General features: G+C 49.0%; 1 protein-coding gene across 1 annotated transcript in view; it reads right to left on the minus strand.

Annotated features, from left to right (window-relative positions):
* Positions 1–17,778, minus strand: part of CACNA1H (calcium voltage-gated channel subunit alpha1 H) — a 251,909-nt gene that overhangs the window by 224,502 nt on the left and 9,629 nt on the right. The window contains 1 exon segment of the mRNA XM_060260465.1: positions 12,068–12,165. Within this exon segment, the coding sequence (XP_060116448.1) occupies positions 12,068–12,165 (98 nt within the window).

Consider the following 17,778-nt stretch of genomic DNA (forward strand, 5'->3'; position numbering starts at 1 on the left):
AAGCCTTGGGCTGTCCGTGGAAGAACCGGCACTTGGCTCAATCGGTAGCGGACCTCGTCAGCAGTATGTTTCTCCAGCCCCCCTTTGGGTAGGTGCCATCAGTTGCCTTTGCCAACGTCATCAGTTACCTTTGTTAAGGCCACGGCCTTTTTTGTTTTGGTAGCAGGAACTCCTTTGCCTATTAGGCCACGCCCCCCTGATGCCGCCAATCCTCCTGGAGCTTCCAGTAGGCCCTGCCTTTCCCAGAGCACGTTTTGATGCCCTCCCTTCTCATTTACTGCAAGGAAGGTTTCTTCGCTGGCCTATCCACCAAATATGCTGCATATGCTCAGAAAAGAAAGTGGAAACTGTTACTGACTTTCTTTTACATGGATCCCAGTAGGAAGCCATGTTGGTCTGAAGCAACAGAACAAAGCGGTACGAAAGCACACGAAAGCTTACATTCTGAATAAAACTTAGTTGGCCTTAAAGGTGCATTTGTCTACTGCTTTATTCTTTTACATTGTGAGCTGTATTCCAGAGCGAGAGAGACATCAGTTAATATTTCCCCTGCTCTCTAAATTTAAACCTCTGGATAATTATCTGAAATTTGCAGATGTAGTGCTCTTGAAATGCCTGTTGGAAGATACTAAGAAGTCTGTAACACAAGCAGTAGCAAAATATTGCTTTTTTAGCCACAAAAAACCGGAAGTTTTTAATAAAGTAAACATGGTCAATAATGCCGTTTTTAAGGTTTAAAATTGGTGGAATTGGAATATGAGAATGCTTCTATGTCATCAGAAGTTGTGGTCTGTGACTGTGAGATTTTGTATATTATGCTGGTCAATTGACCGTAATAAATCGTATTGTACAGCTGTATTACTGTACAGTAGGCCCTGTACTAGGGTTGCCAAGTCCAATTCAAGAATTATCTGGGGACTTTGGGGGTGGAGCCAGGAGACTTTGGGGGTGGAGCCAGAAGACATTGGGGGTGGAGCCAGGAACAAGGGTGTGACAAGCATAATTGAACTCCAAGAGAGTTCTGGCCATCACATTTAAAGGGACAGCACACCTTTTTAAATGTCTTCCTTCCATAGGAAATAATGAAGGATAGGGGCACCTTCTTTTGGGGCTCATAGAATTGGACCCCCTGGTCCAATCGTTTTAAAACGGGGGGGGGTACTTTGGGGAGAGGCACTAGATACTATATTGAAAATTTGGTGCCTCTACCTCAGAAAACAGCTCCCCCAGAGCCCCCGAAACCTCCAGAACAATTCCCCATTATACCCTATGAGAATCGATCTCCACATAGGGAATAATGAAGACGTTTCCCTCTCCACCCCGTTTCTGGCGAGTCTGAAGCAGGGGATTGGCCTCTCTACTCACCAGTTGCTGCCAGCTTCTTCACAGCAACACAGACACACCATCCCAAATTGAAGCGAAAGTCAAGCCTCTGGAGGTGCAAAGACACATGGTCCTTTGCTGGCGGGGCGGGGGATTCCACCCCCCCCCACTGCCAGCCAGCTGACTGGGGGCGGGAAGCAGCCTGGGAAAATGGAAGGAAGGCTGCTGCAATCGGGGCTGGGTGGGAAGGGCCGCTATCCCCCCCCCCGCTTTCCGGATTTTTGGCGAGCAGGGGGAGGAGGCTCCAAATCGGGGGTCCCCCGCCCAGGCGGGGGATTTGGGAAGCCTACCCTGTACTAAGAGCCCTGCAAAAAATTGCTTTTTAGCCATAAATAAGAAGTTTTTAACAGAGATGGTTAATAATGCCATTTTTAAGATTTAAAATTGGTGGAATTTGAATATGAGAATGCTTCTATGTAGTCAGAAATTTTGGTCTGGGACTGTGAGATTTTGTATATTGTGCTGGCCAACTGACTGTAATAAATTGTATTGTACAACTGTATTATTGTACAGTAGGCCCTGTACCGAGAGCCCTGTAAACTCTTAGAGGATCGGCTACATCAGGGAGGTGTGGCTTAGTATGCAAAGGAGTTCCTGCTACGAAAAACGCCCTGGTCAAGGCCTTCACTTGCCTTGGCCAAGGACACAGCCTGGACCCATGAGAGGCCGAGTGGGGCAGAATGTAATTTATAACAGAAGCTACAGCAAGAGTGTAATCAAACGTTTCAGCTTTGCCTGTGAACTGGGGGGATCAGAAGGGATTACCTGAACGGCTGATGTTATCCAGAATGCATTACACCCTCTCTGTTGACATTCCCCCCCCTTCGCCCCGAGCTGCGGTTTGCCACTGGAAAGATTTGCCATTCCCAGCAGTGGAACTAAGCCCCGTGTCAAAGGGAATGCAAATCGTGGAAGTTAAAAAAAAACAAAAAACAGCAGTTCTAAGCCTGCTATTGGTTTTTAGATGAAATAAACTTTAAAAAGAAACTTCAGGTGATCAGGAAACATGCACGGCTAATCTCCTAAATCAATCGCCTCTTGGAATATCTACATCCCAGATTATCCCTTCGCTCTGCACACAGCTGGTGACCTCCTGAGGAATGTTCCTTTTTATTCTTCTCTCCTCCTTCCCCCCAAAATTGGGATCGATTCCCCACTCACCTTATGCCGCTCTCACACTCCTCTTCTCTGCGGGGCTTCAGTCGGATTTCTGCCCCGGGGCTGCAACTAGCTTGAATTTCTTCAGCTAGGGTTGCCAAGTCCAATTCAAGAAATATCTGGGGACTTTGGGGGTGGAGCCAGGATACTTTGGGGGTGGAGCCAGGAGCAAGGCTGTGACAAGCATAATTGAACTCCAAAGGGAGTTCTGGTCATCACATTTAAAGGGACCTCACACCTTTCAAATGCCTTCCTTCCATAGGAAATAATGAGGGATAGGGGCACCTTCTTTTGGGGCTCATAGGATTGGACCCCCTGATCCAATCTTTTTGAAACTTGGGGGGCATTTTGGGGAGAGGCACTGGATGCTATGCTGAAAATTTGGTGCCTCTACCTCAACAAACAGCCCCCCCCAGATAAGTGTGGAATAAGTCTCCATATTTTCTATGGGAATAAGTCTCCATAGGCAATAATGAAGAAGAAGAAGAGGATGATATAGGATTTATATCCCTCCCTCCACTCCGAAGAGTCTCAGAGTGGCTCACAATCTCTTTTACCTTCCTCCCCCACAACAGACACCCTGTGAGGTGGGTGGGGCTGGAGAGGGCTCTCACAGCAGCTGCCCTTTCAAGGACAACCTCTGCCAGAGCTATGGCTGACCCAAGGCCATTCCAGCAGGAGCAAGCAGAGGAGTGGGGAATCAAACCCGGTTCTCCCAGATAAGAGAGCTCTGGCTGACCCAAGGCCATTCCAGCAGGTGCAAGTGGAGGAGTGGGGAATCAAACCTGGTTCTCCCAGATAAGAGAGCTCTGGCTGACCCAAGGCCATCACAGCAGCTGCAAGTGGAGGAGTGGGGAATCAAACCTAGTTCTCCCAGATAAGAGAGCTCTGGCTGACCCAAGGCCATTCCAGCAGGTGCAAGTGGAGGAGTGGGGAATCAAACCCGGTTCTCCCAGATAAGAGAGCTCTGGCTGACCCAAGGCCATTCCTGCAGCTGCAAGTGAAGGAGTGGGGAATCAAACCCGGTTCTCCCAGATAAGAGAACTATGGCTGACCCAAGGCCATTCCAGCAGCTGCAAGTGGAGGACGGGGGAATCAAACCCGGTTCTCCCAGATAAGAGTCCGCGCACTTAACCACGACACCAAACTGGAAGCAGGACTCAGACAACCCTGCCCGCACATCTTTCTTAAAGAGCCTTAGGTTAGGAGGGAAGGAAACCTCCAACCCTTCCGTCTCCCTTCCTGGGCTGGCTCGAAGCAAAGCTTGTTCTCCTTTGGGGTCAGTCAGCAATTTTTCTCCAGGCTAGTTTGGGAAGGGGATCCTTTTTTTTTGACATCTTCTGAGCATGGAGCAGGGTTGACTGGGGATGTGGAGGGGGGTATTTGTGAAGTTCCTGCATTGCACAGAGGGTAGGACTAGATGGCCCTGGAGGTCCCTCACCTCTATGATTCTTGGGCATGTTCTTCCCAACCATGTCTCCTCCTTCGCTTTCTAGCAATGAAACAAATCTCACACAGACTCAATCTCCCCCACCCACTGCACCTTGTGAGATCCGAATCCTCTCTGTTTCCTTTCCTCTCCTCTCCTCTCCTCCCCTCTCTCCATCTTGGCACTGCCCTACCAACAATGCCAACACTTGACAGTGCTTTGTACCCTTGTCAGGATGTCTTGCTATGGAGAATGTGACCCACTGCCAACCCTCTTCACCTGCTTCTGGGGCGGTGTGGGCTCTGTCACCCACGGAGAATGAGAGAAAGCTTAAATACACAGGCCAAGAGCTTAGACCCCCCCTCCTAAAGTTGCCAGGTCCAATTCAAGAAATATCTGGGGTCTTTGAGGGTGGAGCCAGGAGACATTGGGGGTGGAGCCAGGAGACAAGACATTGGGGGTGGAGCCAGGAGACATTGGGGGTGGAGCCAGGAGACATTGGGGGTGGAGCCAGGAGACATTGAGGTGGAGCCAGGAGACATTGGGGTGGAGCCAGGAGACATTGGGGTGGAGTCAGGAGACATTGAGGTGGAGCCAGGAGACATTGGGGTGGAGCCAGGAGACATTGGGGGTGGAGCCAGGAGACATTGAGGTGGAGCCAGGAGACATTGGGGTGGAGCCAGGAGACATTGGGGGTGGAGCCAGGAGACATTGGGGTGGAGCCAGGAGACATTGGGGTGGAGCCAGGAGACATTGGGGGTGGAGCCAGGAGTCATTGGGGTGGAGCCAGGAGACATTGGGGGTGGAGCCAGGAGACATTGGGGGCGGAGCCAGGAGACATTGGGGGTGGAGCCAGGAGACATTGGGGTGGAGCCAGGAGACATTGGGGGTGGAGCCAGGAGACATTGGGGGCGGAGCCAGGAGACATTGGGGGTGGAGCCAGGAGACATTGGGGTGGAGCCAGGAGACATTGGGGGTGGAGCCAGGAGACATTGGGGGCGGAGCCAGGAGACATTGGGGGTGGAGCCAGGAGACATTGGGGTGGAGCCAGGAGACATTGGGGTGGAGCCAGGAGACATTGGGGTGGAGCCAGGAGTCATTGGGGTGGAGCCAGGAGACATTGGGGGTGGAGCCAGGAGACATTGGGGGTGGAGCCAGGAGACATTGGGGGCAGAGCCAGGAGACATTGGGGTGGAGCCAGGAGACATTGGGGTGGAGCCAGGAGACATTGGGGGTGGGGCCAAGAGACATTGGGGTGGAGCCAGGAGACATTGGGGGTGGAGCCAGGAGACATTGGGGTGGAGCCAGGATACATTGGGGGTGGAGCCAGGAGACATTGGGGGTGGACCAAGGAGCAAGGTTGTGACAAGCATCATTGAACTCGAAAAGGAGTTCTGGCCATCACATTTCAAGCGACCGCACACCTTTAAAATGCCTTCCCTCCACTGGAAATAATGAAGGACGGGGGCACCTTCTTTGGGGGTTCATAGAATTGGACCCCTTGGTTCAATCCTTTTGAAACTTGGAGGGTGTTCTGGGGAGAGGCACTGGATGCCATGCTGCAATTTGGGTGCCTCTACCTCAAACAACAGCCCCCCAGAGCCCCAGATACCTGTGGATCAATTCTCCATTGAGAATTGTGCAGACTCTGGCAGAGGTGTGCAGACTCTGGCAGTATAACAATAGTAAGCTTATTGCAAGTGCTCAAGAACAAACAAGTGGGTTGTAACTTTTAGTGCAATAGTGAACATGGAAACAGGAAAGGTGGTACAAAGCAAAATAAAAAGTCCTGACTTGACTAACGATATGTTCCCTTCCTCTAATTCCAACTGACTCACCACTCTTTGGATGAAGGAACCCTCCTAGCTGCAGCCTCTTCCCAGCTCAGCCTTTTCCAGACAGAACAATCATCCCTCTCTAGCTTTGCCTTGTATCTCCTTCTTTCCAGGTCCCAACTGCCTGGTCTCCACTGGGCATGTTTTCCCTCCAAAACTGCTGCCCACCCAATCAAAGGGACAGAAGGAACTGAGGGAAATGTAAGCCCTATAGCTACTCTAACACAGGCTCTCCTAGAGGCTGTAGGCCTCACTAGCCCCTAGGAGTATGTCACCTCTGTTCAAACGGCTGAATGCTCACCCCATACCCCATTCAAACAACTGAATCCTTGCCTTACACCCCATTCAAACCCACGAGTTCTTGTATTGTGAGAAAGGAAGAAAAGTACTTCTTTCTCTACTTTCTCCATCCCATGCATAATCTTGTAAACTTCTATCATGTCACCCCGCAGTCGACGTTTCTCCAAGCTAAAGAGCACCAAGCGTTTTAACCTTTCCTCATAGGGAAAGTGTTCCAAATCTTTAATCATTCTAGTTGCCCTTTTCTGCACTTTTTCCAATGCTATAGTATCCTTTTTGAGGTGCGGTGACCAGAATTGCACACAGTATTCCAAATGAGACCGCACCATCGATTTATACAGTTAGTTAGTTAGAAATACTTGTGTCAGATTGTTTTGTCCCATCAAGCCTTTTGGCGTCTCAGGTTGGCTCTGAAAAAGTAACATTTTTGGCCTCAGGGAAATGCCCCCTGAGGAGGGTGTGTGTAACAGAAAACATTCCTGCCGCAATGTTTTCCCATCTTTCAATTTTCTTCTCGGTTTTGGCCAGACCATTCCCTCCCTCTTATGCCACCAAATGATACGCAGTGTTACTCCACACTGCCATCCAACATGAACCCATCTGTTGACTTGCAGCTAGACAGATATTTGGACAGATTTTGCGAAATGTCAAATGTGGCACGGCCAAAGATGTTTAGCGACCATCTAGGCCAGAATCCCTGTTTCTACTCTCTGTATGCCCACTGCCCAATTTGAAACACATCCCTGAAAATCATGAAATTGATAGTGCCGGCTGAAGTGATAAAGTTAACGGCCAAAACAGTCAAGGAAAAACAACTATCATACAACCAGTTACTAAAAATACAAAGCGGGAAAATAGAATTGAAAACTGCAGAAGAACTAAACTATAAATATGATTGGTTTCAAATGCAACAAATAAAAAGTTTGATGGAGAATGATATCAAAGCTGAAGGAATAAGGAAAGAACAAACAGAAATGGAAAGAGTTCTGCTTGGAGATAATGAGAAATTAATTTCAAAAGTGTACAAATTACTTTTACAATGGGCTACAGAAGATGAAGTAGTGAAATCTCAAATGATAAAATGGGCAATTAATGTAAATAAAGAAATAAAGATGGAATCTTGGGAATATCTGTGGAAAAATTCCATGAAACTCGCAACATGTCATAGTATTAAAGAGAACTGTTTTAAGATGATGTATAGATGGTATATGACTCCAAAAAAATTAGCAAAGATGAACAATAAGATGCCAGATAGGTGCTGGAAATGTAAAAAGCATGAAGGTTCTTTCTACCATATGTGGTGGACTTGTGAAAGAGCTAAAATGTTTTGGCAAATGATTCAACAAGAGATATCTAAGATCCTGGGATATGAATTCAATAAAGAGGCAGAGACTTTTCTGCTGGGATTACAAATGGAAAAATTTCCAAAAGAAGATAGAACATTAATATGGTACTTGCTCTCAGCTGCTAGGACATTGTATGCGCAGTTGTGGAAGCAAGAAAAAATACCAGAAAAATGGGACTGGATTATGAAAGTTATGTCATGGAGTGAAATGGACAAATTAACAAGAAAATTAAGAGACTGTGATTTAGAACTTTTTAACCAAGAGTGGAAGAAATTCAGAAGATATGTAGAGAAAGAGTGGAAAATAAAAGGACATTGGACAATTTTTGAGGATTAAGATTTTTAAGATAACAATATAACTCTTGAAGGGGGTTCTTCTTCCCTATGTTTCTTTTTTGTTTCGTTTTTTTTTCTTGATAGTTAAGGGTACCTTTAATATCTGTTTTTTTAAAGAAAATAACACTGGCGGGGGTCAAGTAATTGGGGGAGGGGTGGGAGAAAGTAAGATGTGGGGTAGAATGATGGTCTTTTTCTTAATATATATTAAGCTTTTTATAAGTTGTAGTTATAGTTCTACTACCATATGTTACTAATAAAATTGTTTATTCACAAAGAAAATCATGAAATTGAGTCACGGGTAAGAAAAAGGAAAGCCTGGAGAACTCTGCTTCTTCCTCGAAAGAAGCTTCTGCCCAGAGGAAATCTCTGCACAGCTGTTTCAAGGAATAAATTTCCAGCACAGACAATGCCTCTGACCAAGAACCATCTCTCTTTCTTCTTTACGAGAAATCTCCCAGGCAAGTTTATTGCAGTCCTCATCAGAGAGCTAACAGAAGCGGCTGCAACATTTGAGAAGGTGGGGAGCCGGGGAGGGAATTGGGGTGATTTTGCTCGACAGAATTCTTAGTTGAATTCCTGTGTTTTTTCAGTGAAGGGGGGGATGAAGGTAGGTAGGTAGGGAGGGAGGGAGAGAGAGAGAGGAAGGGAAGGAAGGAAGGAAGGAAGGAAGGAAGGAAGGAAGGAAGGAAGGAAGGAAGGAAGGAAGGAAGGAAGGGAGGGAGGGAGGGAGAAAGAAGAAGGGAGGAAGGGAGGGAAGGAGGAAGGAAAGGAGGGAGGAAGGAAGGGAGAGAGAGAGAGAGAAAGGGAGGGAAGGAGGAAGGAAGGGAGGGAGGGAGAAGAAGGGAGGAAGGGAGGGAAGGAGGAAGGAAAGGAGGGAGGAAGGGAGAGAGAGAGAGAGAGGGAGGGAAGGAAGGAAGGAAGGGAGGGAGGGAGAAGGGAGGAAGGGAGGGAAGGAGGAAGGAAAGGAGGGAGGGAGGAAGGAAGGGAGAGAGAGAGAGAGAGAGAGAGAGAGAGAGAGGAAGGGAGGGAAGGAGGAAGGAAGGAAGGGAGATGTTTGACAGCTGTAAGACATGAATGTCAGATGAACAGAAGGAGGGAGGGAGGAAGGGAGGGAAGTGGAAGGAGGGAAGGGAGGGAGGGAGGAAGGAAAATAGATAGGGAGGAGAGGTGGAAAGAAAGCAACTTTAAGTTTAAATGCATTCTCCAAGTCGCTGGCTGGCTTGGCTTAGAGAAGTGATTTAAAGAGAGACACTCCTTCTCCAAGCCAGCTGGTGGGGCAGTGGGGGCTTCAAGAGCCACACAATATCTGTGAAAGAGCCACGTGTGGCTCCTGAGCCACAGTTTGGCCACCCCTGGACTAGCTGTTGGACACATGACTGAAAGCATGCCTAAATTTCCCAGAACGAACAGTCAAATTCATCCTAATCCACACGCATATGGACCCGGAGTTACAGGGGACATTGAGATACTTGGAAGAAAGACCCACCCGTGACCCAACACAACCAAGGAGACGAAAAAGTGGGGGGAAGACTTACTTGGTACCCTGTTAATGGCTCGTAAAAGTCTGAGGACCTGAACGGTATGGATGGCTCTGCCAAAATGCCTATGGTAGTTAAGGGGTTCTGCTAGGTGTCCTCTTGAGGGGTTAGCTTTCCACATGCAGGGAAGCCAAGAAGAATGGCACAACTCCAAGAGACTAAAGCTGAACTCAGGGAGAGGGAGATGGATCCAATATCATGGGGTGGGGAGAGCAAAGGAAGGAAATCATTCACTCCAACCCACATGGCTGTACCCTGTACTACCCAAGCCCAGCCGCCAAGCAAATGCCTGGTGGCAATGTCGCCCCTCACCGTCACAGTAATCTGCAATCTCATTGGACGGTGAGAACAGGCCAAATTCAGGGCCACCCACGGAAAGCTGATGATTAGGGTATTTGGGGAAAAGAAAAGAAGGTCCTTGACACAGCATGTGGAACTCACTGCCACCACAAGTGGTGAGGCTGCCAATTCAGCTGGCTTTAAAAAGCAATCAAATGCACGCAGAAATGGGCCTCTTCAGTGGTTGTGAGCCATGATGGCTTAATAAAACCTCCACATTCAAAGGCAGTTTACCTCTGCGTGCTATATGTCAGAGGGAGTCAACAGTGGGGGTAAGTTTCAGTCTCTGTGCCCCTCCTGGCTGGCCTTTTGTGGCAATTGGTTGGCCATTGGTATAGTGTGGGGGGGGCCAAACTTGCTTAATGTAAGCGCCACACAGAACAGACATTAGATGTTGGAGAGCCACAGGAAATGAATGTCAGATGTTTGAGAGCCACAAGATAGAAAAGAAGGAAAGCAACTAGATGAGGGAGGGAGGGAGAGGTGGAAAGAAAGCAACTTTAAATGCATTATCCAAGCTGCTGGCTGGCTTGGCTTGAAAAAATTATCTAAAGATACCAATGCCTTCTCCAAGCCAGCCGATGGGGCAGTGGGGGCTTCGAGAGCCACACAAGATGTGTGAAAGAGCCACATATGGCTCCCGAGCCACAGTCTGGCCACCCCTGTTATAGTGGTTTGGTGTACAGCCAGTTTGGTGTAGTGGTTAAGTGTGTGAACTCTTATCTGGGAGAACTGGGTTTGAGTTCTCCCTCCTCCACTTGCACCTGCTAGCATGGCCTTGGGTCAGCCATAGCTCTGGCAGAGGTTGTCCTTGAAAGGGCAGCTGCTTTGAGAGCTCTCTCAGCCCCACCCACCTCACAAGGTGTCTGTTGTGGGGGGAGGAAGATAAAGGAGATTGTGAGCTGCTCTGAGACTCTGAGATTCAGAGTATAGGGTGGGTTATAAACCCAATGTCTTCTTCTTCATTGTGGGATACAGGATGTGGAGTGAGATGGATATATGGGCCTGGTCTACTTTAGCTGTTGTACGCTCTCCATCTCTGAGATATTATGGATGGGAGATCTGAGGAATTAAATGGCCTTTTCTAAAAGAGCAGAGGAATAGGGAAAGTCGTTTCTAGCGGATACCCGATGACTTCTCTGCAATTATCCCAGCTCTCAGCAGAAGAGGATTTCTGCCGAAAAGCAATAAAAAGAGCTGAGACATTAGCATATCAGCCAAAGATCGCTGGGCACACGGCCGGCGCTGCTGGGAAATGAATTCGACTTGTTGGCTTATCTTTTGTATTGAATAGAGGAGAAAAACATCTGGACCCACTTGTGTGGGAGGCTTAAGGCCCACTTGAACCCCCTGTGGAGCAGGCCGGCCCGGCTTGGCTTTGCCTTGGAGCTGATGCTCCGTAGAACACAGCTAGTTGGGAACGGTCTCAGGAACAACCGTCTCCCAGGGGAAGGTCGTTGCTACGGCAGCTGCTGGGTTGTAGCTCCCGGTGAGAGTGTAGCACAGACTTGAGGGGCTTTTGGACCCGTCTGAACAGCTGTGCAGCAATAAACAAAACCAACAGGAGCTCAAGCATCGCCTGATCCAAAACTGTCTCTCATGGAAGCCACTCCAGAAGAATAGCAACAAAAGGTGGGTGGATAGCCAGAGACTAGCTCACAGGTGGCAAGAAGAAGAAGATGAAGACGACGAAGAAGACGATGATGATATTGGATTTATATCCCGCCCTTCACTCTGAATATCAGTCTCAGAGCGGCTCTCTATCTCCTTTACTTTCCTTTCCCACAACAGACACCTTGTGAGGTAGGTGGGGCTGAGAGAGCTCTCCCAGAAACTGCCCTTTCAAGGACAACTCCCACGAGAGCTATGGCTGACCCAAGGGCATTCCAGCAGCTGCAAGTGGAGGAGTGGAGAATCAAACTCGGTTCTCCCAGATAAGAGTCCACACACTTAACCACTGCACCAAATTGGCTACAGCAAATAGGAAGGAAGGAAGGGAGGGGGGGAGGACAGACGGAAGGAAGGAAGGCAGGCAAATAGATGGGGGAGGGAGGAGAGAGGGAGAGGTGGAAAGAAAGCAACTTAAACATTAAATGCCTTCTCCAAGCTGCAGGCTGGCTTGGCTTAGAGAAGTGATTTAAAGAGACAAATGTCTTCTCTAAGGCAGTGGACAAGGTAGTGGGAGCTTCAACAGCCACACAATATTTGTGGAAGAGCCACATATGGCTCCCAAGCCACAGTTCGGCTATCCCTGGCCATATGACTGAAAGCCTGCCCAAATTTCCCAGAACAGTCAAATTCACCCTATGGATCTGGAGTAACAGTGGGCATCGAGACACTCAGAAGAGCCCCTCATGACCCAACACAACGGGGGAGTCGAAAATGCAAGACGACGACTTACTTGGCACCCTGTTAATGGCTCGTAAAGGCCTGAGGACGCGGACAGTACGTATGGCGGATAAGCTGACGTTGTGGCCATCCAGAGAATATTCCATCATACTGAGGAGAGAGAGAGAGAAAGTGTCAAGCATGGTGAAATTCCACTGATAATTGATTGTTTTAGGGCCCTGCCTAAACCTGATCTGTGAAGTGTCACGGAGGGTCCAACTTGGTTAGCCTGTTATTCTTTCCCTTCCCCGTCTTGCTTTATGGCTTGTAATTAGAAGTAGTGAGAACCGAAACCAAGTAATCAGTGCCTTCCCATACATTCCGCTAAGGGAGTACAAGACATCTGGAGAAAGCAAGGACGAAGTCCTGATAACACTATGGGAACGTAGACATTTATGATAGTTTGTGTGTGAATGCTACCCCATCCCTTGGAATCCTTTTGAAGTAAGCCTTAAAAGTATTGTATCAATGTATCGGTTTCATTACTCTCAAGAACTTGCTATACCAAAGTATCGGTCTATCAATAAACATAGTCTTTGTATCAACTTCGACTAGTCATTGAACCCGCATGCTTGACAGAAAGAGGGACCCAGAGGTGAGAACAAAGACTCCAGACTACCTCTGATCTTTTGGGATCTGACCTAGGGAGCGTCGATTCTTGAAAGATTACACCCCAAATTTTCATTGGTCTCTAAGGTGGTATGGGACTTGAATCTAGAATCTGATGAAGCTTATACCCCGGGAAATATTGAACGCTTATATCCCCAGAAATCTTGGTGCTACCGGACTTGAATTTCTCTGATCCTGTGACACCACGTTGGCTTTCATTTACACACCTCTCAAACATGTATTTCGTTATGACTGTCCAGTTCAGAAGGAAGTAGATGATGGGAATGTATCTCAAAATGTGTGCTCTGGACTGGGAACGAAAGTCTCATGAAAGCCGGCAAAGCCAATGGGCACCTATGTAAACACTGGAGTTAATCCTGCCCTCGCCGTGTTTAGTTTCCAGTGGTTCTGGAACTGTCAAAAATGGAAGACTTTCAGGAATTGCTGTTCAAGAAAACATCCACTGGATCGAATCTGTATGTCTGCAAAGCCAGGAAATTCAAGCACCGGACGCCAGTTTCTACCTGCCAGTTGAAGCAAACGGACCTCAGCCAAGCACCAGGTACGTCTGCTGACCCGGCTTTCCAGGAATAATGCAAACCCACTGCCTAGAGTGAAAGCACAGATCTGGCAGAGTCCTTAAGGGGCTGGCTGGCTGCTGGCCCAATTTTTTCTGGTAGCGAATGAATGCCGTTATTTGCGTTTTTAATGGACATGAAACAGGAAACAGCCAGAAAGCTTTATGGAAGTATACATAAGCTGGCTAGGATATTGGTCTCTTGCGGACACAGGATTCTATCTCTTAAGGCAGTGGTGATGCCTCTGGAAGTGATTGGCTGGACTTCTGTGATGTCACAGAGGGACAAAGGGAGGGTGGAGGGCGTAAGGAAGGTGCCCTTGGGCGGCCAGTGCAGGGCGTAGTGGTTAGGATAGGAACCAAGGCAGCTGCTTTTGAATCCCCACTCTGTTGCACAGGTCTCTGGGTGACCTCAGGGCCATAACGATCTCTCATCCAAACCCATCTTACAGGATAGAATGGAGCAGGGGAGAAGTGGGAAGCAGGGATTGGTCCGGAAGAGAGAAAGACCAGGGGGAAAGAGTCGCATCTTGGCCAGTATCTTGGTTCCTAAACTGCTGACCATATCTACCTGGAAACGGGGCCAGGTTAAACCCCGCGGAGGCCCTGAGGCAGTTGAAAGCTTGCGGGTTCCCTCGCAGATTATCTCAGAGCTGGAGCTGCTCCCGCTGCAGTCTGCAGGCCCCTTCTCCAAAGCCCCTTTGACAAAAGCCGCGGGAGAGAGGCAAACTTGGCGATGACGCCAGCATCAGCCACAGCAGGCAAGCTGAGCAAAGAGTGGTTCAGTTGCTGGCTGCGTGTGAAGGCTGCGAGGGCTGCAAGCGGGGTGCAGGGAAGCTGGCAGTTGTGGGGGCCCATAGGTCAGTGCCTCCTTGGCCTAGCTGTTAATCCAACCTGCAGCCAGGACACAGGAATGCCCCAAAGCAGTAGGGTTCAAAGGTCCTTTGCTTGGGGCGTCGGGGTCCGGGAGGGGAAATCCCCCTGCCAGCTTTTGATGGTGCGCCGTTGATAGTGACGCACAGGGTCAAAAGCTTGGGGGTACTATTGGAGCCTTCCTTAATGATAGAGGCTCAGATAGCAGCCACTGCCAAGTCCGCATTCTTTCATCTTAGGCGGGCAAGGCAGTTGGCCCCCTTCCTGGAGCGTGACGATCTAGCAACGGTGATCCATGCAACGGTCACCTCGAGGTTGGACTACTGCAATGCCCTCTACATGGGGCTGCCCTTGTGCCAAACCCGGAAGTTGCAGTTAGTGCAGAATGCCGCCGCCCGGTTGTTATTGGGGCCCCCAAGATGGGAGCACATTCGGCCGGGGCTCCGGGCTCTGCACTGGCTGCCAATAATATACCGAGTCCGGTACAAGGTGCTGGTCATTACCTTTAAAGCCCTATATGGCTTAGGACCTGCCTACCTGAGGGACCATCTCTCCCCACATGTTCCCCAGAGAGTACTGAGATCGGGAACCCAAAATCTGCTCGCTGTCCCCGGGCCAAAGGAAGCCCGCTTGAAATCTACCAGGGACAGGGCCTTCTCTGTAATGGCCCCTTCTTCACCCAAAGGGTGATTAACATGTGGAATTCACTGCCACAGGAGGTGGTGGCGTCCACAAGCATAGCCACCTTCAAGAAGGGGTTAGATAAAAATATGGAGCAGAGGTCCATCAGTGGCTATTAGCCACAGTGTGTGTGTGTGTGTATATATATATATATATATATATATATATATATATATATATATATTTGGCCGCTGTGTGACACAGAATGTTGGACTGGATGGGCCATTGGCCTGATCTAACATGGCTTCTCTTATGTTCTTATGTTCCTGGTGGAACCAGCTGCCGGAAGAGGTGAGGGCCCTGCGGGACCTTGCTCAGTTCCGCAGGGCCTGCAAGACAGCCCTCTTCCAGCTGGCTTATAACTAAATGGCGGAAACTGAGTGTAGTTGTATTAGATTGCTGTGATGTTTTTAATGTTTTAACTGTGTAAAATGTTTAAAATTGATATTTTTATGTTAGATTTTATGTGCTGTGAGCCGCCCTGAGCCACCTTGGTGGGAAGGGCGGGATATAAATCGTAAATAAACTAAACTAAAAACATTGCCTCTGAATATGGAGGTTCCATTTTGTACCATATAAGAGCCCCGTGGCACAGAGTGGGAAAGCTGCAGTACTGCAGTCGGAGCCCTCTGCTCACGACATGAGTTCGTTCCCAGCGGAAGCCAGTTCAGGTCGCCGGCTCCAGGTTGACTCAGCTTTTCATCCTTCCGAGGTCGGTCAAATGAGTCCCCCAGCTTGCTGGGGGGAAAGTGGAGAGGACTGGGGAAGGCAATGGCAAACCACCTCGTAAAAAAGTCCGCCGTGAAAATGTTGTGAAAGCAACAACGTCACCCCGGAGTCGAAAATGACTGGTGCTTGTACAAGGGACTCTTCATTTTATACCATAACGGTTAAATAGCCACAGACCTCTCTGGGGATTCCCAGAGGTTGGTCATTCTGAGGACTGGCCAAGCTGAATCCTTTAAAATCTGGTTTTACTTGGGATTCTTGAATACAATTAACTGGATTTCCTATGATGGAAAACCTCCTTCTGAAACAAGAGCCAACGTGGTGTAGTGGTTCAGAGTGGTGGACTCTAATCTGGAGAATCAGGTTCAATTTTCCGCTCCTCCACACAAAGCCAGCTGGGTGATCTTGGGCCAGCCCCAGTTCTCTCAGAGCTGTTCTCTCAAGAGCAGTTCTCTCCGAGTTCTCTCAGTCCCTAAAAATGAGTCTAGCTCATCATTTAGCATAATGCTAAGAGCCAGTTTGGTGTAGTGGTTAAGTGTGCGGACTCTTATCTGGGAGAACTGGGTGTGATTCCCCCACTTGCACCTGCCGGAATGGCCTTGGGTCAGCCACAGCTCTTGCAGAGCTGTCCTTGAAACGGCAGCTGCTGTGAGAGCCCTCTCAGCCCCACCCACCTCACAGGGTGTCTGTTGTGGAGGGGAGGGGGGAGATTGTGAGCTGCTCTGAGATTCGGAGTGGAGGGCAGGATATAAATCCAATATTTTCCAATATCTTCTAGAACTTGTGGCTGCCAGACAATTTCAGGATCTCTTGGCTATTCTACACACAATCCCATACAATAGCGATTATTAATTCCATCTGGAACACAAAACAACCAGTCTGACGGGATAGACTGGACTTGGGGTCAAGTCCTTGTTTTCTCTGTGTGTGCAGACAAGCTTTTCACCTCCTGGATCATCAAAGCGAAAAGAAGTTATCAGAAGATTCTCAGGCGAGCACTTAGCAGAGGCGCTGGGCAAAGAGAAGCAGAGACCAGTTCCGCTCCAATTGCAGGCTCACGTTTTAGATCTCTGTTTGCATCAAAGTTGCCCTGGTTACTGCAGCCTTAACTTGATAGCGCAAAGCCATTAGTCTAATTATCGCTCTCAGGGGGACACTGGCAGGGAAAAATGGGCCCCGCGCTACTTATCCCAGGCCCCAAAATAGCTCCACTATCAAAGGCCTGCACTGGATTTTTGCAAACTTACTCACTCGTGTATGGACTAAATCCGTGGCCCCCAACCTTTCTGGCGCCAGGGACCGGTTCTGTGAAAGACAATTCTCCCACAGACTAGTGGGGGTGGTGGAGTCCTCTCTTACAATGGAGGCCCAGGTAGCAGCCGCGACCAGATCCGCCTTTTTCCATCTTTGCGGCATGGCTGTTAATGGGGCTCCCTCTGTGAGAGCACATTCAGCCAGTGCTGAAAGAGCTACGCTGGCTACCTATTGTGTTCTGAGTCCATTTCAAGGTGTTGGTATTGACCTTTAAAGCCCTTTACGATCGGGGGCCTGCCAAACTACGGGACCACCTTTCTCCGTATGTTCCCCAGAGAGCACTGTGCTCAGGGACACAAAATCTACTCTCCATCCCTGGACCAAAGGAGGCCAGGTTATGCTCCACAAGGGCTAGGGCCTTCTCGGTGGCAGCACCAGAAATGTGGAATGTTCTCCCAGAGGCCGTAAGGGCCCGGCGGGATCTCTCTACCTTCCGTAGGGCCTGCAAAACAGAACTGTTTTGACAGGCCTTTAACATCTGAGCTGGGAGAGGACTACCACCCTACATTTAGGATGTTTTAACTGTAATTGTATTTTGTTTTTTTTAAAACTGTAAATGTAAATGTCTGAACTGACTGTTAGCCGCCCTGAGTCCGCTTGCGGAGAGGACGGGATAGAAATTTAAGGTAAATAAATCAAAAATGGGGATTTTGCTGCCCCAGGCTGCCCCCATGCCATGTCCCTGCCCCCCAGGGGTCTTTAAATGAGGGGCAGGCAAAGGTCACTGTCTCTTCCGCTCATCCGGGATGCGGGCAGATGAAAGAGGTGGTATTTTGGATAGGATTGCCAATCCCCAGGTAGGGACAGGGGATCCCCCGGTTTGGAGGCCCTCCCCCCGCTTCAGGGTCGTCAGAAAGCGGGGGGAGGGGAGGGAAATGTCTGCTGGGAACTCTTATTCCCTATGGAGATTTATTCCCATAGAAAATCTGGGGCTCTGGGGG

This window comes from Heteronotia binoei, chromosome 20 (genome assembly GCF_032191835.1).
Source record: "Heteronotia binoei isolate CCM8104 ecotype False Entrance Well chromosome 20, APGP_CSIRO_Hbin_v1, whole genome shotgun sequence".
In the NCBI taxonomy this organism is placed as follows: domain Eukaryota; kingdom Metazoa; phylum Chordata; class Lepidosauria; order Squamata; family Gekkonidae; genus Heteronotia; species Heteronotia binoei.